This window comes from Semicossyphus pulcher, unplaced genomic scaffold (assembly GCF_022749685.1).
Source record: "Semicossyphus pulcher isolate SPU_LCO1_2020_fin unplaced genomic scaffold, fSemPul1.0.p SCAF_1, whole genome shotgun sequence".
Classification (NCBI taxonomy): Eukaryota; Metazoa; Chordata; class Actinopteri; order Labriformes; family Labridae; genus Semicossyphus; species Semicossyphus pulcher.
Window position 1 is genome coordinate 3,368,571 of NW_027211603.1, and position 24,445 is coordinate 3,393,015.

Consider the following 24,445-nt stretch of genomic DNA (forward strand, 5'->3'; position numbering starts at 1 on the left):
CCATTACAGGTTTTTAAGTCCTGCTGCCGATGAATACCTTCAGTGGACTTTGAGTGGGGAGGGTTTTTTCTGTCTTCACGATAATCATCTAAGTGCAGTTTTAATATGACAGCGGGAACACCTGCTCATCATCTGCTGTCTGCGTTACAAAACCAAAGGCAGCACGGTGGAGACACGAGGCTGATGTGCAGCAGAACTAAAGTCAAGCAGGAATCCTACGGACGGGGACTCAGCGCTTAGCTCCATGTTTTGAGTTATACAGCTGTTAGTTCCAATCAAGACATCTGATTGGATAAGAGGCATTCCATGAGTGTTGATACAGAGAACAACATCACTGGGACTTATCACTCCGTGTATCACTCCGCCTCAGCCAGGAGTTCTGAATACTGTTAGTTAACATCACAGCAGAGCGTGTGTGTCTACACTGATCAGGCTGGTAACTCTGAGTCACACAGCAGACTCTGATTTCACTGGTTGATGATGAATTAAAACAAACAGATGAATGTACATGATAAAAACAGCTGATCTGTGGTAACCTGGAGACGCAGAGAGCAGGAGGATGTTTGGGTTGCTCGGCAACAACAGTCCAGTTTCAGTTCAGTTGTGGAACTAGTTGAGTTGGTGGAGATAAAGTAATCTGCTGTTGATTATTATTGTTGATTACAACATCACTCCCTCTCGCGTGGGAATGCTTTAATTTGGACTTCTTGTGCACTTGTTCAACGTCAACTATGAGAAAAACTATAATTCTGCAACGTTCCTTCCAGGTCAAAGGTTCTTTCACAAGAAAAAGGTCCCTCTATATACATAACAACTTTTGCAACACCAGTATTTCTGTCTGAAGGATTGCTGAATGTTTTATTCTTAACGGTACCCTCAAAGGTTTTAGACCGCTCACACCGCAGGATGTATTTCTGAATTTAAATATTTAACAAATTAACTTTCATGCAGAAACAAAAGGATAAAACACATTTTCTAAAAGCAGCTGCTCAGAATCTGCTCTCGTTATGGTGTGCAGTATGACATCAGGTCAAGAGTGTCCTCATGATTCCTCCATTCTATATTTATGATCGAGCACTTACTGTTAAAGTTAAATATTTAGGTCGTAATCAGGAATGACTTAAGTGATGATGATGATGATGTATCACCAGTGTTGCAAACTGTATGCACAAGCCAATATACTTGGCATGCACAGTTGATGTTAAAACAGAGCTTTTAATAGCGGCCGTACTCCACTCTACACCGCCACCTGTGGTGCTGTTACAGTAAAGGTAAACTGAAAAAATAAAAGCGTCTTGTCGCTTCAACTTTTTTGTCTGTGTTGGATTTTGGAGACCTTCTGTATATGATGCTTCTGCTCAATGTCTTCGAAACGTTGACACTGTTTACCATGCTTCTCTGAGGTTTATTACCAATTGTAAAGTGTCGACACACCACTGTGAGTTATACTCTCAGGTGGGATGGCCTGCTCGCCACCCAAAGGACCCATCATTCATTTATAAGGCAATACTCATTCACTCACATTTGTGTCTTAATTGCACAGAGAAATGCTGACCTTTACTCGTTCCGTTCACAAGACCATTTGATGCTTTCTGTTCCACATGCCCGTACTAAAAAGGCTTTTGTTCACTCTGCACCTTTTTCATGGAATATGTTGCAGACAGACTGGAAACTAACTGAGTTCATCTCATTGAGCGCTTTTAAATCCAAACTGAGAGTTCTTGAGGCCGACTCCACAACATGCACTTGTTTTTCATAATTTGCTTTTAAATTTAATCTTTTTATTTGTCTTTTTGTTCGTGTTTTAACTTTGTAATGTTGTAACTGTGTTTTGTATTTGCTGCTGCCTGTCTCGGCCAGGACTCCCTTGAAAAAGAGGTTCTTAATCTCAATGGGATTTCTCCTGGTTAAATAAATAAAATAAATAAAAAAAGCTTCAAGTGGCATAGAGTGATGCATTTAGAATCCTGTTATCAAGGTGGACGAGGGCAAGTGTTATGTTGGTCTCTAATAATGTTCCAAGCCTGCATGCTGTACTTAATGAAGAATAAAGACGTAAACGTAGCCAACGAACGCACTGAAAGCAATTATCCAAGAGAGAAATTCCCACTTCAACAAGTCAAAAATCATCTTATTCAGTTTCATTAATACATGCTGTCTGCTTTGAGCCTATTAAATAGTTAATAACTCAAAATCTGTTTATGTATAAACAACAAAACAAGTTTCCAGAGATCAGACTCGTCAGCATCTCACAGTTGTCCGTCCATCACTGCACTTTTTAATACGGCAGGTATCAGAGAGCTGAAAGAGGCTTTTTGTGCCCCTCAAACTCTCAGGTTCCCAGAATTTATTAAAAACTGTTATCACGGCTGACTCTGTGCGTCTGGGATTCTGAAAGTGTCGTCACAATAAAGGTCGTCTCGCTTGAAGAGGGAGTACATGAATCACAGCGGCGAGGTGAGCGGAGGTGACGCGGAGTCGGTGACTACAGGGTGTCTCTGTGGCTGTCTGACCTTCTTACTCCCGTCACTGATACAAACTGATGATATTTATAGAGCGAGGGGAAAGGTGAGCAGAGGTGGGAATGTTCCACTTGTGTGTAATGTTTTTGACTGTGTGAAAGTTAGCGTGGGAAAACAGCATTTATATGTTGCTTGTTACAAAGCTAGTTCCACTTCAGGGCATCATCGTTAGACCTCCCAGCTTTTACTGAGTCTGAACAGTGAACACGACGACAGGCAGGACCTCTTCTACCTGCATACATTTACCTTTTATATATTTTCTTTTACGTTTTTTTTTTTTTACATTTTCCAACCGTGAAATGTCCGACTCATCACACTCTCACATAAATCTTTACTTTATGCTTATTATAAAACTGTTTGCCAAGTTGATATTTTTCTATAAATGTTTTTATTCGGGCCACGTTCAAGAAAAAAATAGAGTAAAAATTATTATGAAGGAGAAAATCAGAAGAGCAGCGAGCCGCCTGTGCTACAACGAGGAACGTGGAGCATCTTGTTCTTGTAAAAGCTGCACAGGAGGATTAACACAACTTCAGCTGGAGCTGTATTTATTGAACACGTCCGGTAGCATGTGAAGCATAGCATACATGTTCTTCATGGGAACATGAGAGATCTCCTCCCCTGGGTCTCGCATAACAGGAAGTAATGCATAAGCACATTACACAGCTCTATGTTCAGGTTTCACAAGTAAGAAATACTTCATCATTTGGCACCACTGAAGGAAAGAAGATTGTTGGATTGTTTTTTATTTAAATAAGGTTTTTTGTAAATGTATTTCACCTTGGCCGCGTTTCAGCCTGTTGGTGTGCAAGTCGAAATATGGGTGTGGCTCCCTGTTTTCAAAGATATATCACCAGAAGACGACCATTACGTTGAAACATTGTGATTAAACGTTTAGTGGCATTGACACAGTGTGCAGGCTTTTCTTCTTTTTCTTACATCAGTACCACACTCGTCTGGCTGCTCTTCTGATGTTCCCCCTCAAAGTAACATACAGGCTAAACAGCTGGAAATATTCTGTTCTAAGAACGTTCCGAGAATGTTATGTGCGATGTTCTGGTAACGTAATTAGGTAATGTTAGCCAATGTAATGGGAATGTTCCCTGCTAGATGGGTAACCACAGCCTAACCACTTTCTTCTGGTAATATCAGATTGTTTTTCTTTACCGTGGCTCTAATACTCCATCGTAGTATCGGGCTTTGTCCACACATTACTAAAATAAACCTAAAGGAGATGTTCCTTTAAGCCTAATGTTCTTGGTCTTGTGTTTTCTTTTGGGGACCGGTGTTATAGTGTTGGGAATTACGGCTCTTTGAAGGGAGCCGAACGGCTCTCGGAAAGGAACAGAGCCATAAGATCCAAGGCGAGTCTCGTGAACATGCCCGCAGTAAAATACTGTAGGAACAATAAATCAGCGTTGTTGATTCGCCAATAATTTATGATACAACTCTCTCTGACTGAGGGTTATAATGTTGCTCACCGTCTGCACTATGTTGCGCTGACATGACTCCGCTGCACGTGAACGAGTAAAGCGGAGTTGCAGTTGAAAAAGCTGCCTGTGATAACTCGGGATAAAGGGGAGTGGATCGTTCACAAACTTAATATCTTTAAGGTACTTCAAGCTGATATAATCTGAATTTGTGCGTTTATTAATATTCTTCTCATACTTTTTAAACTTTGTGTTCTTCAGTTTGATTTTAATTTAACCACTTAAGCATTATTCCTTTTTTTCTTGTTGTATTTTTGCTTCTTTGTTTATAATTCTGCATGTCTCTGTTAGAGGGAGGCTTAAATTATAATTATATATTTAGTGACCATGTCAGAAGCTCTGACGCTGAGAGCTGCAGCCCTCGTGTGTTTTGCCATCACTCAGCTTTACAATGAGTGCAAAGTGTCATAATCTGTGATGTGTTTAAAGTGACCCTGTCTGTGCATTTTGTATTCAGGACGACTCTCGGTTGATGCCGCAGAATGAAAGCACTTAACCCTCCTTTCAGGCCGTCAGCCAGCGGGGATTATACAGATCATATGACTGTAATGTACTCCGTGATGTCTGTCCGCCTCATCTGCTGCTGTGTGGACTTTTGTCTCCCAGAGATGATCTAAGAGACTCGTCAGAAATGATCCCTGCGAGCGGTAAAGAGCGTCACTGTGGTGGTTAAATCGTGCGTCCCGTTAACAGAGGCTACGGTCCTCGATGCAGCGGCTCCGAGTCCGACTCCCACCCTGGTGTCATCCCCACTCTCTCTTCCCCTGTTTCCGATACCATCCACTGGCCTCTCTCTATCAATAAAGGCATAAACTCAACAAATTTAAACAGATTTGTAGTCCAGACAATTTCTGTTAACTGTTTCTGACCAAGCTGAATACTTTCAAATGGTCAGGGTGATCTTTTAATCACTTTTTGTGTCACCTGTTTGCTCCACAGCATCTTCAGAGTGTCAGTTGAGAGATGACGTCTGACAGTGGGTTGTCGGCTGCACTTGCACGCAGAACTCTGTTTACAGAGATTAATAAAAGCTAAATCCTCATTAAATGACCTGACCTCGGATGGCATTATGGAAGACTGCGCCTCTTTTGTGCTTCACACAGACGGTTTGTCCTGCATGCATCCAAAGCCTGCTGATACGTGATTGGTCAACACTGCTTAGATGACTAACTGAAACCGGAACACTTCCGATGTCAAAGTATGGTCGTGTGCGAGCTCCAGAGAAGCCGCACTGAAGCCTGAGCAACAAAGTTAAAAATTATGCACGAATCTGGGGAACTACCAGAAGTTGACAAGCTGCCATTACTGCGGTGGCGTCGCCCTGCAACATCTGTGCATTTGAATGTAAGCTGTCCTAAGACGTGAACAATTTTTACTTTTACTTTCTGTGTAACTTTACTTTTGACAACGATTAAAGGACATCAGGGGGAACCTGTGGAGTGAAACAGCTGCTCTAACAGATGCGACAAACTTTAAGTTTGGGGAAAAAAGTGCACAAAACACAGCGGGCATGAAGAGTCCCCCCGTATGAGACACTTTACATCACGGGCCGCACAGAGGATCGAGAATATTATAATTACTATTATATTATTATTACTACTGTACTGTTGTTACAGTAATTGTGGCCCTCTCTGAGTGACCTGTAGATGCATGTTGTTGTTCATCTCCAGGTGATCAATAAAATAATCTCGTATAACGTTCCTCTACTAGCCGCTGAGAGCTGCATGCAATCATGTCAGAGCAGCTGCATTAGCCAAACAACAGAAAATATGTCCTGAATGAGGTTCTATAAACAACAGAACTGCCAATGTTACTAGCCTGTGATGATTAAATGCAGCTGTTAATTGATTAAGCTACCTAGCTAGAAGAATAACGTTATATTACACATCGCTTCATCACATAGATGTGGCGGATGCTCAAGTTTTTCTCTGTCATATAATCTGGCTGTTGTTGTAACTGATGTCTAACATGTAAACATGCCTGATTAAGGTTCCTTCATCAGTAATTGGAGGCAGCAGTCTAACATCTTTACTATGTATGCTGCTGTCACAGTCTGCAGGCAGCAGCAGACACTGAGCTGCTGCCGCAGTAATGGAGGCTACACACACTAATTGGTGGTCAGATTGGTCTATAAAAACTCAAAGCAGCTCTCATGAGTATTATCGGACCCCCAGAAACAGGTTTGGACTGTGAAGCAATTAAACATAACAAAGAATCAAAAAGTCTTTTCTCCAATTTATACAAAAGCAGCTGTTAAACACTGAATACTTGTTTCTCTGGATTACAAATGCTAACAGTACTTTCTGTTTGATTAGAATGATCAAAGTCCTCAAAGGCAGCAGATCTCCTGTCTGTATTAATCACAGTCACTGTCAGTTGGAGTCAGTGCCTACATAAAGACACCCTGCCTCCCCCAGGTAACCAGCGTCACCAGGTAGAGGGATTTGTTGATGCTGGCAGGAAGAGTCGGAGGATTATCGCCGGCTCATGTGACATTTTAAGAGTCTTTAACCAGCCTACAGATGCCCCCTCTTTACCCCAGCCTCAGTGACACATGACTCACAGCTTTCCCAAACCTACACAGTCATTTTTAAGGTCACACTCTTTCGCCTCATCACTCTGAATCACCTTCACGCACGCACAAACCTTCATACCTGACAGCAAAAGTAAGCAGTAAGCACGAAATAACAGATTGCGCATACGGTAAAGACTGATGTGGATCTTCTTATCTTCTAGTTTTAGCTTTTCTGTGCCGGGCGTCACTCACCCAGGAGGGCAGGTACATCTGGCCACGCAGGGCTCGTGTGTCGAGCAGGTGAGGTTCAGCAGGTAGGACTCACAGGTGCGCTCACAGGCCACGCCGCTTCCCGACAGGAGGCCGTCCTCCCCCTCCGAGCAGTTCTGGTAGAGCTGACCATCCGGACACAACCTGTCTGAAGGAGGAGGAGGAGGAGGATCACAGGTTTGTAACTTTAACACCTGGGGCTGCATGCTGCTGCAGCGGTTAGCGCTGTCGCCTCAAAGTAAGAAGGTCCCTGGTTCGAGTCCCGGGGATGAAGTGGGCTTTTCTGTGTGGAGTTTGCATGTTCTCCCCGTGCATGCATGGGTTTGCTCCTGTTACTCCGGCTTCCTCCCACAGTCCAAAGACATGGGCTGTGTTCGGAATGGCATACTACATACTACATACTGTGTTCGGTGGTAGGATGTAATACGGCTGATCAAATTTCTTTTGCAGCATGCAACGCAGGGCGCCAGTTTCTGGTTTTGGAAAGCCTAAGTGAACAATAATCTGCCAAAAGCAAACCGCCGATTTTCCAAATCAGAACGACATCCGGGTATTTTTGGCAAACTGCACATTTTTTTGTTTTTGCATAAAATCAGTACGTACTGCTGGTATTATGGCATTTCGAAAACAGACATGCTCGTTAGGTTCATTGGTGACTCTAAATTGCCCGTAGGTGTGAATGTGAGCGTGAATGATCTGTCTCCATGTGTCAGCCCTGTGATTGACCGGCAATCAGACCAGGTGTAACCCCGCCTCTCGCCTTATAATCAGTAAAGGAATAAACACATTAATGTTTAACAAAACGTAATGTCTGTGAAGGATCTCAGTCATCCAGGTCATAGTAATTACTTTTTTAAACTTTTGGATTAAACTTTAAAAACAGCTTCATATCAGTTTATGAAATACGACTTACCAGCGTCTGTTGTTTGGGACAGCAGTTTACCGTTCACACAGAGTCTGCAGGAGAACACAGAGAGGACAGGACGATGATTAAACATGATGAAGGTAAATACAGAAACTGAAGGTTATTTTAAGACAGTCTTTCTATCATGTTCCAGATGCTTTTCATCTCTTTATTCAATTTGGGAAATGTGTTTCCTTTACTGTAAGAGAGGGCGGTGGCTAGTGTCAGAAACAGGGGAAGAGAGAGAGGGGATGACACGCGGCAAAGGGCCGAGGGTGGGTGTCGAACCCGGGACTGCTGCATCGAGGACTGCAGCCTCTGTATACGGGACGCACGATTTTACCGCTGAGTTAAACCGACGCCCCGGGACATGTGCTCTTTTTTATTATCCTTTCTCTCCTGTACCAACTTTTGTCCCGCTGCTAGCAAGACTAGAAGAACAGCAAACTTCTCAGTTCTCTACAATAGATGCACCATAATGTCACGTGTACAGATATTACATATTCAATAACTTTCTGTCTGTCCGGTGATCCCTTCCAGGAGGAAGGGATGCCTCTTGTAACCGCACATCCTTTTATAGGAAAAATAATATTCAACACAAGTGAGTTAAAGCACTCTGCTTTCCACCGCTGGGTGATACAAAACACACCAGCAAATTGTGCAGGAGCGTGAGTGTTAGTTCTTTGGTGTTACAGCAAGTGCAAGTGCTTTCATCAGTCAGCCACAGGCTCAGCTACAAATCTGTTTTTTCTTTCTGGCTTTTTCTGACAAAGAGGACAGAGGACACAAAGGGAGGAAAGAGTGGGAGTGATATGCGGCAAAGGGCCGAGGGTGGGAGTCGAACCCGGGGCCGCCACATCGATGACCGTAGCCTCTGTATATGGGACACTAAGCTAAACCAGTGCCCCAAATGTGTCAACTGTTTGGGTGATATCAGAGATAGTGACCTAACAGAGCTTTATTTAACTGACACTGTGAGAGATTATTCCTTTACAGTGTGGAGCATCTTAAAAAGTTATCCATAAAGAGGCAGGATGGTTCTGAGGTTAAACATTAGGAAGACAGAGTCGGAGGAGATCTTACTGAACACCTGCTGACGTCATGATCACATCTCCCGGTTCATAATCTGCTCCCAGGTAACTGCAGGGACACTCGCTCCTGGAAAGTGAACAAAAAAAGAAAAAACACACAGAGCGAATCAGATCACGAAACGATGTGATCGATGCAGCAGTTCTTCTGAATCTCAGTTTAAGGACAAGGATTTTAACGGGAGGTCCAAAGATCTTCAGAAAGCTCCTCAACATGTACTCATCAGGCTCTGGGTGATGTGAACCGGACACTGCTCAGTTTGTTCATTATTGTGTAAAGATTTATGTTAAAGAGGGCTTTGTGTTGCCTTAAACAGAGTATTACAGGTAAGGGGATAGGGGGCAGATAAGCAGGCTTAAGGAGAGGAAATCACTGTTAAAGGTGTCGAATCCAAAACCAGACCTCCCTCACAAACTTTAAAATATATTATTATATATATTAAAATATATATGTTATACAAACATAAAAAATTCTGCAGTGGTAAATTTAATAAGAGCTGAAAGCTTTGTAACGTACAGGCCAGCGCCACACATCGGTCTCTGTGCTACAAATTCTTTCTCACTGGTTATCAGATATCTGCGTCGTCCCCAGCCCGAGTGGGAATGAAAGGGGGGTTTCACGGTGAATTCCTTGATGTAACTCTATCACATGGTAAGTGAGGCACGGCGCTGCACTAGGATGTAAAAACCTGGGACATTTAAGAGGAATTAAGCTGCATGTCTTCCAGAGCAGAGCGGGCTGAAAGGGAGAGCACAATTACTGAGGTCCTCTGGCTCTGTCACGTCTGCAGGGAAGATACAAGGCTTTCCACTTAAAGGCTGACCCAAACTCCAGAGCAGATACAAATATCACTTAGAGACGATCTGTTTGGCGGAGACACCGCAGCCTGTTCGCCGTTAAACAAGCTGAGGAACCTTCCACAGCACGGCAGCAGGCAGAGCTGGAAACACGGCCACTGAAGCTCTGAGTGTTCTTGGTAAAATAACTGCAACAATTAAACGTCTCACAAACATGAATCAAAGGTAAATTTTTGCGTTTCTCTTTTGTGCATAAAAAGTAAATGTGTTTCCCTGATTTTCTTCTGCTCAGAGACCCCGCCTCCCTCAGCCTCACCTGTGCACGCAGGTGTGTGTTCTGTGGTTGTAGAAGGTTCCCTGAGGGCAGACGCAGCCCTCCTCACACTCCTCCCCGCAGTGCTGCGGGACGGAGAGGGCGGAGCATCGGCTCTGGCAGGACGACACGCAGGTGCCGTACTGCATGGTGGCAGGACAGGTGAGCGCTGCAGGGAGAGGTGGTCTTAATATTAGCATATTTTTAGAGATCAGTGAGACATTAGACAAACCAGCTTCTTTGATTGGTATAAAAAAGTCAGTATTGCAGAATGAGTCAATATGCTCAGTATACGACTCACCACAGTCGGGTATCTGCGATCTAAAGTCGATGATGACGGAGAATCTGCGGCAGTGGCGAGCGTAGTGGGCGAGCGCCGAGCAGAGGCACGGCGTCCCGCACTTACACGTGTCAGAGCGACACTGCTGATGGAAGGAGGTCGGACTGAGGTACTCATGGCAGGCCGAGAACAGATCCTGGTTCAGCACGTCACACATCTCCGAGGCGTAGGTCACTGAGCAGCGCAGGGAGCAGGTCAACAACGAAAAATAGCAAGTTAATAAAAATTAACACTGAAAACAGCAGAAATTCAAAAGGCAAATGTACAAATTTACACAAACAAAACTTTATAAATTATCATTTATATTTATCTAGAGATGGTTTGCATGGTGAGGCATGCACATTTTACTTCAGCTCCGGTGCATAAAGTGTTAATAAGTTTTTCAATCTGTATTTTCTAGTTTTGTACACTTTTTGTAGACTAACCATTTCTATTTATTATCCCAACTAGTAAAAAATAATCAGAAATAATTTCAATATAATTTTACATCAAACAAAAAGCCGACCAAGAACCTGATAAGAGCTCAAGACAAGCAGCTGCAGATACCTGACGAATGCAGGTAAATGTTTACTTATTGCTTCACGGTATTTATATAAAGCTCTGGAAAAAATGAAGGGACCACTCCAAATGTTCCTTAAATCAGCGTCTCTCTCTTTATGTCATGGCCAGTTCAATCTAGACCTGAACCCCATTAAAACCTCTTGAATGTGATCGAGAGGAAGATGGAAGGTCACAAGCGTTTGAACAAAGCTGAGCTGCTCCAAGAGCGGCCTAACGTCACCCAGCAGCTCTGAGACAGACTGGAGGAGAGCATGCAGAGGTGCATGAGAACTCTTCCTGAGTTACAACATGAGTATTCTGTTGTTCAAACATGAACTTGTTTTCTTTGCTTTATTCGAGCTCTGAAAAACATATTTTTTGCATCTTTTTGTTTCTTAACAAGTCGACATTTTCTGCAAATAAAAGACCTCAGTGAGAATATTTGATTTGGAAGCAGGAGAAATGTTGTTTACAATAAAACAAACACAAACCTATAAACAGCAGAACCAAAGAAAAACATATTTTTGCAGTGGTCTCTTAATTTTTTCCGGAGCTGTCACACTGAACATAAATGGAATATGTATCACACAGCCCTAAGTATTTACAGATACTGGGCATGAGCACAAAACACTGTGATAGTTTTCTTTTTCAAGCTAGAGACAAAAGAAACTGACCGGCCTGCTGGTGTGTGTCGCAGGGGTCGAGCTGAGGCGTGCTCAGGCTTTGCAAACAGGCTGACGAGACTCTCCAGGCGTTTCCAAACAGCTGAGGAGTGCTTTCTATCATACCTGAGGGAGACCTGCAGGAAAACAAGAGCACAGAGTCATTCCAGATTTACAGAGTAGAAAAATGAACGAGCTGATTTAGTTTGTCGAACAATGAAACTGATATTGGGTCGAACAACACCGGAGTTCCCCTGTGAAAGCTCATGTCAGCAGTTAGGGTTATAAATGTTGCAAAACATTTCCACTGCTGATGATTGAAATCTTTTCCTTTTTAACTTTTGCTATTTCACTGTAACAGGTGTAGTCCTTCTGTTGTATGAAACAGACTTGTAGGTAGTGTATTTCTACATGACCTGATCGAATGGACCTAGTTGTAGCAGAAGAAAGGAGCTACCACTGTTTCTGTGTTTCTATCCTTTTTGTTTTGTGTGCCAATTTGTAATTCATTTGTCTAAAAAACATTTTAAATTGCCCATAAAATGTATCTACTGTAGCTTTAAGGCTAGTAAAACCAGCACAAAGAAGTGTGTGCTCAGGGCCGCAGACTAAAGCTGTCGAAGATCTCTCTTTTGTTACCGGCACCTGTGGCGATAAACGGTAATTGCGGGAGCACACATCCCAGATATCCAGACAGTGCTGCATGTGTGACGTCCACGGTTGGCTCCGGTTGTAACTCTTGATTTTCCTGGCTGACGGTCGCTTTCCTTTTCAGACTGTTTGCTTCATCTGAGCGTCGAGTTTGTTTCTTTTTCTTTGGATTTTCACTTCTTGTTGAAGTTGTATCTGCAGTCATCCATCTTTTCTTTGTTTGTTCAGCCATAGTAGATTACTGTTTACTCGCAACACTTGGAGAGAGCGGAAATGCAGCCGCTTAGCTCCGCCTACCCTCTCTGGCAGACCAACCACTGCTGGCTGATGGAAAACGCGTCACTAACTGGGCGCCGCTTGGGATTTTTTCCGTGAAAGTCGCCACAGACACCCAATCTGTACTAATACTATCAACTGTGAATGCAAAGGCTTTCATCAGTGGGCCATAGGCCATTGTGTTACCTCATTTGGCGATGTGACTTAACAGACATTTATTTAAATGAAGACCTTTTTAGATAAGATAAGATTATTTCTTTAAGATGAGGTATCAAAAAGAGGATTCTGCATCATTTTAACTGCAAACTCTTCCCGCAGAGTTTTGAGCAAAGTTCCCGTTTTCCTTCTAGCAGCATTCGACCACTCAGTCACTGGATGTGATGTATATCCATTTACAGCTGTTAGACAACATCCGCCCTTTATGGTCGGCCATTACGACACGGCACAGTGGAGCCCCTATTCCACTAACAGTAAATTCCTTGTTGAAGTGGCGTGTCCAGTTGGGCGCTCATCTGGCCCGCCTAAAAGAGCCGATCAGAGAGCGAGGCGTTTGATGCCGAGCCGCCCGGCCAGTGTGCATTACAGAGAGAGAGAGTGAGAGAGAGAGAGCACTTCTCCATCACCTCCCTCTCTGCCTCTGAAACAGGAGCACGCTCTCTCCTTCTATCACTGGAAGGGAGGGTTAGTGGAGGGCGCGGGAGGGGTCAGAGGTCAGCCGGGGCACACTTACAGGAAGTCATCTTGAATGTTGCCGTTGAAGGTGCCGCACAGGCCCACCGAGTCGTCCTTCCACAGCTCGTCCACCTGCAGGTAGAGGCGAAACTCCTTCCAGCTGTACTGCAGACGCAGGCCGAACGCCGTCTTCACCTGCAGGAACATGGAGGACAGCTCCTGGATGTGGAAGACGTCTGCGGGAGGAGGACAATGAGGCTTTCATTTTGTGGTGGAACGGGTTCAATTCTAAACCAACATCCTTTACTGCCTTTTTTGCTAGCTAGCTATCTTCTCTGTTGTTGCATTGCTACGTCTCTTGGTACGTTACTGCCTGTGTGCTCATGCTTGAGCACAGGCTGCAAACAAAGCAGGGACCTGTTCATCGAAGACAGAACTCTGAGGCACTAGCAGGGGTCAACAACTCCACATTTTAAGACTTTAAAGGTGGGGTGTGTAATTCTTATCAAAGAACCTTTTTTTGTCAATCTATTTCCAGTCAAACAACAACAGCTAGTGTCTGTGCTCAACAACCTCTGCCTTTGACGGCTTCTCTCCATCCTTTCAGTCCTCACCCACGAGGAACACAGCTACACTACAGTAGCGATACAAATGGCGTACTCATTTGAGACTAACGTACACTCAGGCAGGACATGTACAGGATCATATGATAAGGAAAATTGCCTGTTATTAGTCAGCTGTTTAAGTCGTTTCAACGCCCGTCCATGAATTTGAATTTCTGAAGGAACGCTGAAGAGAGAGGTGAACTTGTTTGGATCAAATATTCAATAGGTGAACTTCAGAATGGCACACGTCACCTCCAGCACCTCCTCAAAATGAGTTTTTAAAGACCTTCAGTGATAAAACTTGCTAAACTCCTCAGTGCCATTAAAGACCATAAAAATAATTCTTGCTCTGTTCAACTTTCAGCTCAAAACCAAAAATATTCGACTGTCAGCTTTCTGCACTCATCAATATCCCGCACGTCTGTACGGTTTTTAATTACACCTGTTGTTTTTTATATTTCTATTCTTATTGCCTATTTTTTATTGCCTTATTCTATTTAAGCTCCATGACAGTAGAAGTACAACTGTCTGATAGCCTTTACTTATTTTTATTCTACTTGTGTGTTCATTGTTTTTGCACCAAAACACCAAAACAAATTTCTTGCACGTGTGAACTTCTTGGCAATAAACTTGATTCTGATTCTGATTAGGATCTGACGGGGTCTTAGTCTTGAATTTATTGTAAGCACTTGTATTCTAAGTGTGTATAATAATAATAATAATAACTTTATTTATATAGCACCTTTAAAACAAGAGTTTACAAAGTGCTTTGACAACGAAGAAAACCAAAGCAGGAAACAAGCAAAGCACGGAACCCAACAACAGGAGAACCCACACAACATGGGCAGGCACAAGACAGAGGGGACAAAGCAGGAAGACGTAGAAACAATAAATAGAAATAAAATAACCAAAGATAAAAGAGAGGAAATTAAGAAAGAGAGATATAAAAGCTGTAAAAGCAACAAAATTAATAAATACATAAATAAACAAATAAATAAAAGCCAGCAAGGGTCATAAAACAAAAGACTTTAAAGCAATAGAAGCAATAAAAAGAAATACAGGCAACAGAAGCAATGTAAGAGAAAAAAGCAATAAAAGAATTAAAAGCAATAAAAAGATGAAAAAGAAAGAATAAAGTGAAACAAAAAAATTTAAAAAGATAAAAGCCAATAAGAAGACGACATCGCGTAAAAGCAAGTCTATAAAAGTTTTAAGAAGAGATTTAAAGGATGTCACTGATTCTCCTCAGGCAGGTCGTTCCAAAGCCGAGGGACGAAGGCACGATCACCTTTAGTTTCAAGCCTCGACTTTGGAACGACCAGAAGGCCCCACCTACAAACAGTCTACACAATCAAAGGCTTATTGTTTAATTGATTGATTGAACAGGAATAACAATGAAATGGCGTCAGGAGTAAAACGTTCTTTGTCAGAGAACCTAATGTTCTGTAAGTGTTTCTGTCGTTTTAATCCCTTAAGGTACAGAAATATCAGATCATTCTCACACGGCTCCATCAGAACGCACAAAAGGCCGTCAGAAAGCTGCAGACGTGAAAACACTGCTGTGAAAGGGAGCGATACTCAGAGGGAAGCAGCACAATGCAGCGCTAACCCAGTAAATTATTGGGAAAATATCTGTTCAATAGCACAGTCGTCATTCAATCCATGTCGGCCATGACCGGCAGAGTGCTGAAAGCAGTCTGGATCTGGATCTGAACAATGTCAGCAGGTGATAAAAGACGAGGGCGTTACCGTCAGAGTAGGGCAGAGAGATGCGGTACTGTCCGGCCATGAAGACCTCTCCGATGTGGCTCAGTGTGATCTCCGTTCTTGGATCCTCGTCAATGACCAGGTTAACTGATTGGATGCAGGCTCCGTCCAAATTCTGCAATCGAGACAAGATGGCCGGATAAAGCAGGCTGGCGTCTTTTCAAACAGCAGCGAATCAGAAACACAATTAGACACAGAATGAGAGTGAAGTGACGGGAGGAAAGAGAGAGGGGGAGAAACTGTACTCACAAATTTCCTACTCAGTTATGACGATGAACTTGAGTAAGTGGGTGAGAAAATGAGTATTATTTTCCCAGTTTGCTCGTCTGCAGGAGAAGAAAAGGACTCACTTCCTTAAGAACATTTAAGTTTCATGTTCCTGATGAAAAGAAAAAAGCCCCACGAGTGGCCCCCGGGGGCTGCACTGTGCATTAGGTATGGTGTCAGTTTGACTAAAATAGACACCACAGAGACCTGTGAACCAGGATCAATGACTGTATATAAAGATGGAAGATGCGTCTCCATCATTGTACAACACTGAAGCCAAAATAGCCCCTGTGACGGGCGCTGCCATCTTGCGATGGCGACGTCATTTGGAGCCACAGTTGCGCAGCAGAGATCGGCGCGTGGAGCCGCCGTAGCCACTTCCGCTAACCCAAACACACATTTAACGGAAAAAAAAGCAGCCGTTCATCCTCTACTCTGCTACTCGTGAACTGAACGCTGCAGGAGCCCCATTTGTCAATAGAGCTGTCAATCATGAGGTCACACCCCCTTTTTACAGCATCAAATAACTAATTAAGAGTAGACTTGTGAGAAAAATAAACACTTGGACATAAATCAGCATGATAACTGTCGCTGGCGGGGTACATCCTGGACTGGTCGCCAGTCAATCCCAGGGCTGACACACAGAGAGACAGACAACCTTTCACACTCACACCCACACCTACGGGCAATTTAGAGTCACCAATGATCCTAACGAGCATGTGTTTGGACTGTGGGAGCAAGCCGGAGACCCCGGAGAGAACCCACGCATGTACGGGGAGAACATGCAGACTCCACACAGAAAGTTCCACTTTTTTGAACCAGCGACATTCTGGCTGTGAGGAAACAACGCTAACCACTGAACCACCGTGCAGCCCGATTTCCCCCCGGGGATTAATAAAGTATTTCTGATTCTGATTCTGACAGTTGCGCCTACTTGCATCTGTCCACTGACTCTCTGCATGTTATTATTGTGTATGTTTGTGACTGTACGCAGAGAGCCTTGTGAACCAGAATCAGATTCCTTGTATGCGTCACCATGCCTGGCTAATAAAGTTGATCCTGATCCTGCTAAGGCACCAACTATAAAATGAAAACAGGAAAGGTCCCAGGATCCTTCTGAACCAAAGGTTTTATCCTCTGCAGAGAATTCATGTGTCTGTGAACTTCACAGTTATACGTACACGTGAATGTCTAAACCAGATGTTTACAGAAATGTTTCATATGGGCCATTTTGCAGGACAACGACAAAGATGACGCAAATATGCATCATATACGAGTCTCAAACTAGCCGCTCTATAAGTCTTTAAGACAAACTTTATCAGGCACAAAGATTGAAAACTGTTCTGGAGTTAAAGGAAATCACAAGTGCCTCCAAACTTCTCCTCATTACATCACAGTCGCTCTGCTGCTGATATTTTCAAAGTAAGGAAACCTGCGCGTCGCTGACAGTAAGCGATCTGCTTCTATGAATCGTCTCTTTCATAAGAGAAAGGTTTTAGCGGCCCCTCCTTCTTCTACTTTTCCCATCATTCACCTCCTGATTTCACATAACCTCCTCTCTGTCCAGGCCCCCCCCCACCCCTCCGGAGCCCCTCTTCACCTCCCTCCTCACTACAAAGCCGTCCACAGCTCTGTCAGTCAGGACTGATAAGGTAATCCTGTTTAGTTGGCTGTTAGAGGTCTCGGGCCTCTGCTCTGATGAGTGGGACATCTTATATCTCGCCTCCTCCCCTTCATCGCAGCTCAAAGGCTGCTGGGAAACGGAGAAGAAGCACTCAGTCTTTTGTTGCTTTTAATGTCGATTATCTGCCACAGTTTGATCGAGACGTTTCCTCGAGGGCTTCCACAGCGTGAACAAAAATGACCTGGACTCAGCGGGGATCATTGAGCACTTAAATTAAGATATGATCTACATGACAGACAAATTACATAAACCTGTAAGCCAAGATGGCAGAACAGTATGATCGGAGTGGGAGAGGTGTGCAGGATTTGTCCAATGTTTAGAGACGTTAAAAGCAGTAAAAGGAAAGAAGGTGGAGGTTAAATGACTCACAGCTCCACAGGGGGCGTTCAGGATGGTGACCGTGAACCTCCCAGAGTTTCGGCTTTTGGCGAGGACGTACTGACACGTTGCAGGGAAGGTGAAGATCCGCCCGTCGAAGGATTGAAAATACATATCACCAGTCACAGAGCACTCGCCTGCAGAGAGGGGGACACAGTTTAGAGGCATCCTAATGTTCCAAGGTCATAGCCTTTGGATTGGTGAGAGCTATCTTCACAATTATAGCTGCAAAAAACTGACGGGAGACGGACGTTCAAAATGCAGTTGGAACGGTAAAAATCTGTTTAGCTACTGTGGAGAAATCAAAGCAAACTTTCTTTGCAGCAGAGTAACATGAGAAGGCTGTAAGCTTTTCGAGGGGAGTTCAATAAAGTGACCAGGGGAAACATATTCAAACATTGCAGGGAGCATAAAACACTTTGTAATGTCGTCATATTCAGAGGACTAGAGCTCGGGAACATAGCATTGGATTAAGTCATGATGTGGTTCTGCAGTACGGTGTTTGGTACACGACAAAACCGCTCATATCCCTTTGATGTACAGGTTCATTTTGATGACGGGTCACCTCCTGAGAACGTTGATATGTTCAAATATCTGGGTCTTTGGGTTGACCCTGAAGTCTCCTTTTAAAAAAAGCATATGGCTCTCTGAACTCGCTTTATCGCTCAGTGTTGGTTCATTGTCTTTGTCTTCGTCTTTGTGAAGCCAACGTACGTCTAACCTCATATCACCTGCTCTTAGTGTCCTCGTGGCTTTAAATGATGTGTTGTATTTTATTGCTTATATAGGTCACTCTACATGGACAGCAACTAAAGGGGACAACCTCCTATCATATTATAAATTACAAATAATCCAACATTTGATAAGCAATGGATGAATGTCAGTCAATATTTACTTTGGCCCGCCGTGTTTCCGGGTAAAGTGGGTGAACTCGGCAAGTTGTTTTCTAAGACTTCAGAAGTTGTTGTTCAAACTTGAGAAGCTTTTACGTGAATGTTCCTGTTGGAGGTTTTTCTTTCTGACTGCTGATGAAGGCTTTTCCTTCCACGATGTTCCTTCCTTTCTAGTTCCCCGAGTAGGGACCTCTATTTGTCCTGCTCGGTTACTACAGAGGTTAACATGTTTAGAACATAGAAGCTTGAACATGCTAAATGTCTTTGTGTTGTAATTAGATAATCCCCTCCCATCACAGTGTTTGGTCGAATGTGAGCTGCCGTACAGACAAACCACCCACAGAGAGAAGGCACAAACCTGGGCAGCTGTACTCGGTGCAGTTCCACACTCCACCCACGCATGTGCTGAAACAGAAAGCAGAGACGTCCACAGGTGGGGACATTAAAGGCCGAGCTAATCAGCAGGATCACTGATGGAAACTGGACACACCGAGCCCAGGTGGTCAGATCTGAGGAGATTAAAAGCTCTGCATCGGGTCGACGGGTTAATGTCGTGTTTTTATGCACATTTAAAGCAACATGTGTCCGTGTAGGATTCACTTTCAGATCCAAAGGAAGACAGGTTATTCGGGAAAAGAAGATACACTTATTTAAATACTGTTAAAGCATAAATATAGTACTACTTGTTCCATTTTAATGAGCTGGAAAAACAGTGTTTGGACAGCTGCTATCCAGGTTCTTCACCCACAGTCTTGTTATGTGGATCCTGAGTGTGTTACAGCTGATATAGCAACAGCAATCACATTTTAAACATGCTCAGAGTATCACAAACTATGTAATTGTGATGACTCCTTTTCTAAATCACACAAGCATTGTTTTCAGCATCACATGTTCTTTCAGCCAACCTGCACATTGCTGAGAGGTTTTTAGACATTGCTCACCAGTTGTTGCATTCCTCCTGCAGCGTCTGTCCAGAAGGGTAAAACATGCCGTGGTACTCGCAGGGACAGTCGGAGGGCGTCACACAGCCTCCGTCCTCAAAGATCAGACCTGAGGGGAGACAGCTTCTGTAATCTGGGGCTCAGAGGAGATGCAGGATTTGTCTCTCGGGACTTCTTATGTAGTAAAAGATTTTTGTATAAGACTTTGAGGTTGCAAAATAAAAGTGATGAACATTTATAGGGAGGAAATGTGGTTTAGGCAGGCGACCAGATTTTTAGTACAGGAAGTGATCTGGTTTCCCTTTGTGGTACGTTTGTAGTCCGAGTATTATTGACCAATCACGTATCAGCAGGCTGGAGTGTATGCAGGAAAAACAGTCTGTGTGGAAAGCAAAAGCAGGCGGAGCGTAATCCTCCGTAATGACATCCCGGCTCCCATCAGCGCCATCTGAGAACGATTTAGCTTCTTATTAATCTAGATTTCCCGACTCGAATGCATCAGAAACGATCGCTCCGACCTCCGTAGTTCTCTTCTCCTCTTGAGGACAGACCTGACAAAGCTTCATGTTGTTCCTAATCTGCATCATGATGTTGTTATTTAAACTGAAGAGCCGTTAATTAAAGTCGATCACAAGAAAATCTGTTTCTGTTTGGGCTTCATCCCGCTGAAGTAAGCCAGAGTGCAGCCTCTGTGTAACTTACTGTTTACAGTGAGACTGAGACTCAGCACAGACAGATGAACGGGCGCTCCTCCGGGGGACGGGACGAACCGAGAGATGACAGCGTTTATTTAGCAGACGTATCTGGAGGGAGAATTTCACTTCACTTCGATCTGAACGCACGGTCGCTTCTCGAGCTGCTAACTGGACTGTAAACAATGCAGCGCACGGAGAAGGAAGTCTGGGCTGGAAGACATTTATCGCTAATTTTCGCCAGTGTCCCCAGAGGATATATCGTGTCAGACGACAGCTGATGGATTCCGAGATTTATTTTAAGTCAGAAGAAAATACAGAAACTGTAAAAAATGTGTATTTTGTGGTATTCCTCTCAGGTAAGTCGACTCTACGAGAGATAATTCAGTATGAATAGAATCTCACCATCAGGACAGTAACATCCATCCAGACAGGCCAGCTTGCTGTCGATGCACGTTCGCTCCAGGTTGCAGGACTCGGGGCAGCAGCTGATGCATTCCCTGTAGTGCAGGCCTGTGGGACACTGCTTCACTGGTGGCAAGAATTAAACACAACATAGATGTCAAAAAGTATTTGTTTAAAGTACAGCAACCTTTCACATAACTTTAAGTTTAAGTCATCGGGAAGGAACTAAGCATGAAACAAACTGTAGATGTTTTGTGAACTAGCACCGAGCGTATTTGTCCTCTGTCCGTGGCATGCTGTTGGAAACACCTGGAAAACACGTACCACATTGAGGAATGTGCTGCCTCCAGTCGTGCAGTGGGTGGTCAGCGTGGGCACAGGCCCGGGCGTACTCGCTGAACACCTGGCATACCACTTCACCGTTGGGACCCGACCTTCAGCAGAGAAACAAACAGAGAAGGAGTCTTTGAGCGGGGCCAGGAGAGGCGTGGCCACAGAGCCAGGTACGGATCAGACTCTGCAGCGCAAACACAGAACCACCAACATCTGCGTCTGGACCGGTCTGTTAACGAGTAAATCTTCCAGCTTGGCTTTCAGTGCTGGAAAAGTTTGTTGTCGTGTGTGTGTATATCCGTGATGCTCTCAGTGAATCATGTGATAGGGTAAATTTGTCTCTGAACACAGTAACTTGTTTTGTCTTAGCGCCGGTCTCTGTTGCACTCTGAGTTAACAGCTACAGATTGCCCGGGCTAATGTTACTCACAGAGAGAGGGCACGTTCAGGATCATGGACCTGAGCCACCAAAAGACACAACTGAGAGAGCAACAAAGGTGCTTCTTTGTGGACATGGACTCCAAGAAATCTCAAAATACGACTCAACTGGCACGGTGTGTCTTGAGGTATCCGTGTGACAACTCACAAAACGTCCTGCAAACTGGTATCGATCAGAGAGACGGTTTATATCTAACAGCGACTTTGTTAATCGGATTTTAACCAAAGACTTTTGGATAAACGGAAATAAGCTGGGAAGCATCCAGAATACTGCACTGGAAGACAGAACTTTGCCATGTGCACCATATTAAAGTGGTAATCTTGAAGATCTCAGTTTCGTTCTCTTTGGCGGCACCTTATGGAGATAAACGGTAATTGCGGCAGCACACTTCCCAGATATCCAGACAGTGCTGCATGTGTGAAGTCCACGGTTGGCTCCGGTTGTAACTCTTGATTTTCCTGTCTGACGGTTTTAGACTGTTTGCTTCATCTGAGCATCGAGTTTGTTTCTTTTTGTTTGGATTTTTTGGCATATCAAAACATGGTGCATTGTGGGTTGTTAGCAGATGTTGACACTTGCAGAGGCAGACACGCAGCTAGGCAGCAAGATGAGTAGAGGACAGACGTGGGGGAGCGACAAGGTGAGGGCTCTAATAGAAATCTGGGCTGACCAAACAATTTCACAAATGCTTGTGGAAACATATGAGAACACGGAGGTGTTCAGACTGTAAAAACTGAAGGAGGATGGAGCTGATCGATCTGTGGAACAATGTCGTTTAAAAGTAAAAAAAAAACAACTCAGACAACGCCACATTAAAGTTGGCGATCGTGTTGAGTGTGATCGAAGCGTGCACTCTCTCTGTTTACTTCAGGGAGTTTTCTTTACGTGGAAATTCTGACCGAATTTCTGACCAATCAGAAAACAGTTTCCTCGCGCATCAAAGCTTTTGGTCGGCTGCTAAAAGCTGCCGTGTGAACACAAATCAAACTTGAGGCAAAAAGCAACAATCTGGTCTTTGATTCGGACCAAACAAACAGACTTTAGGAGTGAACGCGCCTCATTTAATAATTTCCTTCACTGCTATCCTCTTTTGATTTCCCTCTTTTCACCACAAATATCTCAAGAACAAACCATGACTCTCACTCTGCATTTTCCTGCTCCTCTGAGGTTGAACCCTTTCCATGTTGGACCCTATAAATTATCACAATATCTCAAAATGTAAGAGCTCCATGAGTACAAAAGCTGGTGAGGATATATTCATGGCACACAGCGGAATTAACCTTTATGAATTTGGTGATACAACTTCTTCAAAGACCACCATGAGGAGAAAAAGAAGATACATCAACAGGCGGGTCTGAATCAGGTGTTCTTACATGCACAGGTCGTTGGAGCAGCTGGCCATGTAGGACAGCGGGCTGACGAAGTCGTGGCAGCTCTGAAACGGGGGATCCAGCAGCATCGCGCACACCTCCTCCACTTTCTGCAGCCGCAAAACACACAGAGGCAGACTTTTCAAACAGATCATGGGGAACAGATGTGTTTCAGTCCAGTCTTATCTGGTGTATGAACGGGTTTTTATCAGACAGCTTACCAGCAGGACATGAGCGTCTACAGCAGCACAGGGTGAAGGGAAGCCTGAAGGCACCATGTGACACTGGGCCTGGTGAGGCTCGGCCTCCACCCAGCTGTTCCCAAACATTTCTAGTTCATGAGTCAGCACACCTGAAACGGAGAGAGACTGTTTGAGTGGTCAGCTGACAGGAAGTGAAAGGTGTTGATTTCCTACTGATCTAAGTAACGGATATGGATACCTCCTCCACCACGCACTACGTTTAGACTCACTGATAGAACAATCTCACCGTAGCTGGTCTTCAGGTCGTCCTGGACGTCGGCGTTGAAGTTCCCGCACAGGCCGCAGGTTCTGCCCACAAACTCTGGGCTGAGTTTGATGTAGACGGAGCCGCTGCGTCCCTCCCAGGCCAGCGTGAAGCCGTGCTGCTGCGTCACCAGGACGTACTGAGAGATCTGCTCCAGCTGCAGGTCGTGGATGTGATGAGGAAGCTGCAGACTGAGGACAGGGACAGTAAATTCCCACCATCTCATCTATATGGAGCTTACAGTGACTTACACACAGAGCATTGAGATATGAAAAAGAATATAAAGCAATCTAAAAATAGAGACTACAGACAAAGAAATAAAAATATTGTACATAAATATATTTTGTGGTCTCTTGTATTTCATTCTTACCTTTGACCTTTGAAGGTGACGTTGGTGGCGTGCAGCCGAACCTCCCCCTCCCATGGCAGGAAGAGGCTGACAGATCGTTGGCAGGTGTAGGGAGCAGAGCTGCAGCCGGGGTCATTGTGGACCTGCAAACAGGAAGATGTACGAGGAAATAAAGCAAGAAGAAGCACATCAATTAAATGTGTTTAAAGCTGTTGTTGTGCCCTCACTGGACAACAGAGTGATCAGACTGCCGTTATCCATTTAATTGATCATCCCGGGTTTCTTCATGACTCCCTCCAGTAATGATTCGTCCCTATGAAACCTGTTTTCAGATGGTATCCTAACCTCCAAGCAGATTTATGGTCTATTTCAGGACAGCATGAAGAGTGACTTCCAAAGACTTGATGCATGGTTTAAAGGTGAAACCCACAGAGAGAGAGAGAGGTACAACAGTCCTTGATCTTCCTCATTGCTGCATTCAAGTGAGTAAATAGCAGACTGCTTCACAAGGACTTTTTATGAGCAAGAAAACATGCAAACGCTTCTTGGCTGTCAGAGAGTAAGTCTGATCAATCTTTTTTTATTAAAAGACTCACAAATGTCACATTTTAAGCACCTAGAATTAAAACAACTGGCCTTGTAACATAATTAAAAAATGGAGAGTAGTTTCAGCTTAATCCTGGGACAGCAGAGGATGTACTTCCTGCGGCAGCTGAAGAAGTTAAACCTGCCAAAGACAATGATGGTGCACTTCTACACCGCCCTCATTGAGTC

The 24,445-nt window shown here is 44.0% G+C and overlaps 1 protein-coding gene across 1 annotated transcript in view; it reads right to left on the bottom strand.

The window, feature by feature from the left end:
• otog (otogelin) overlaps positions 1-24,445 on the bottom strand; it is a 59,437-nt gene that overhangs the window by 25,304 nt on the left and 9,688 nt on the right. The window contains exons 6-22 of the mRNA XM_069659349.1: positions 23,693-23,814; positions 23,305-23,513; positions 23,037-23,167; positions 22,819-22,925; positions 20,998-21,107; positions 20,674-20,799; positions 19,577-19,685; positions 18,994-19,040; positions 17,734-17,879; positions 15,396-15,528; positions 13,102-13,277; positions 11,455-11,596; positions 10,202-10,414; positions 9,904-10,069; positions 8,785-8,859; positions 7,711-7,754; positions 6,780-6,945 (exon numbers count right to left, since the gene is read on the bottom strand). Of these exons, the coding sequence (XP_069515450.1) occupies positions 6,780-6,945; positions 7,711-7,754; positions 8,785-8,859; positions 9,904-10,069; positions 10,202-10,414; positions 11,455-11,596; positions 13,102-13,277; positions 15,396-15,528; positions 17,734-17,879; positions 18,994-19,040; positions 19,577-19,685; positions 20,674-20,799; positions 20,998-21,107; positions 22,819-22,925; positions 23,037-23,167; positions 23,305-23,513; positions 23,693-23,814 (2,222 nt within the window). The remainder of the gene's footprint in view (positions 1-6,779; positions 6,946-7,710; positions 7,755-8,784; positions 8,860-9,903; positions 10,070-10,201; positions 10,415-11,454; positions 11,597-13,101; positions 13,278-15,395; positions 15,529-17,733; positions 17,880-18,993; positions 19,041-19,576; positions 19,686-20,673; positions 20,800-20,997; positions 21,108-22,818; positions 22,926-23,036; positions 23,168-23,304; positions 23,514-23,692; positions 23,815-24,445) is intronic.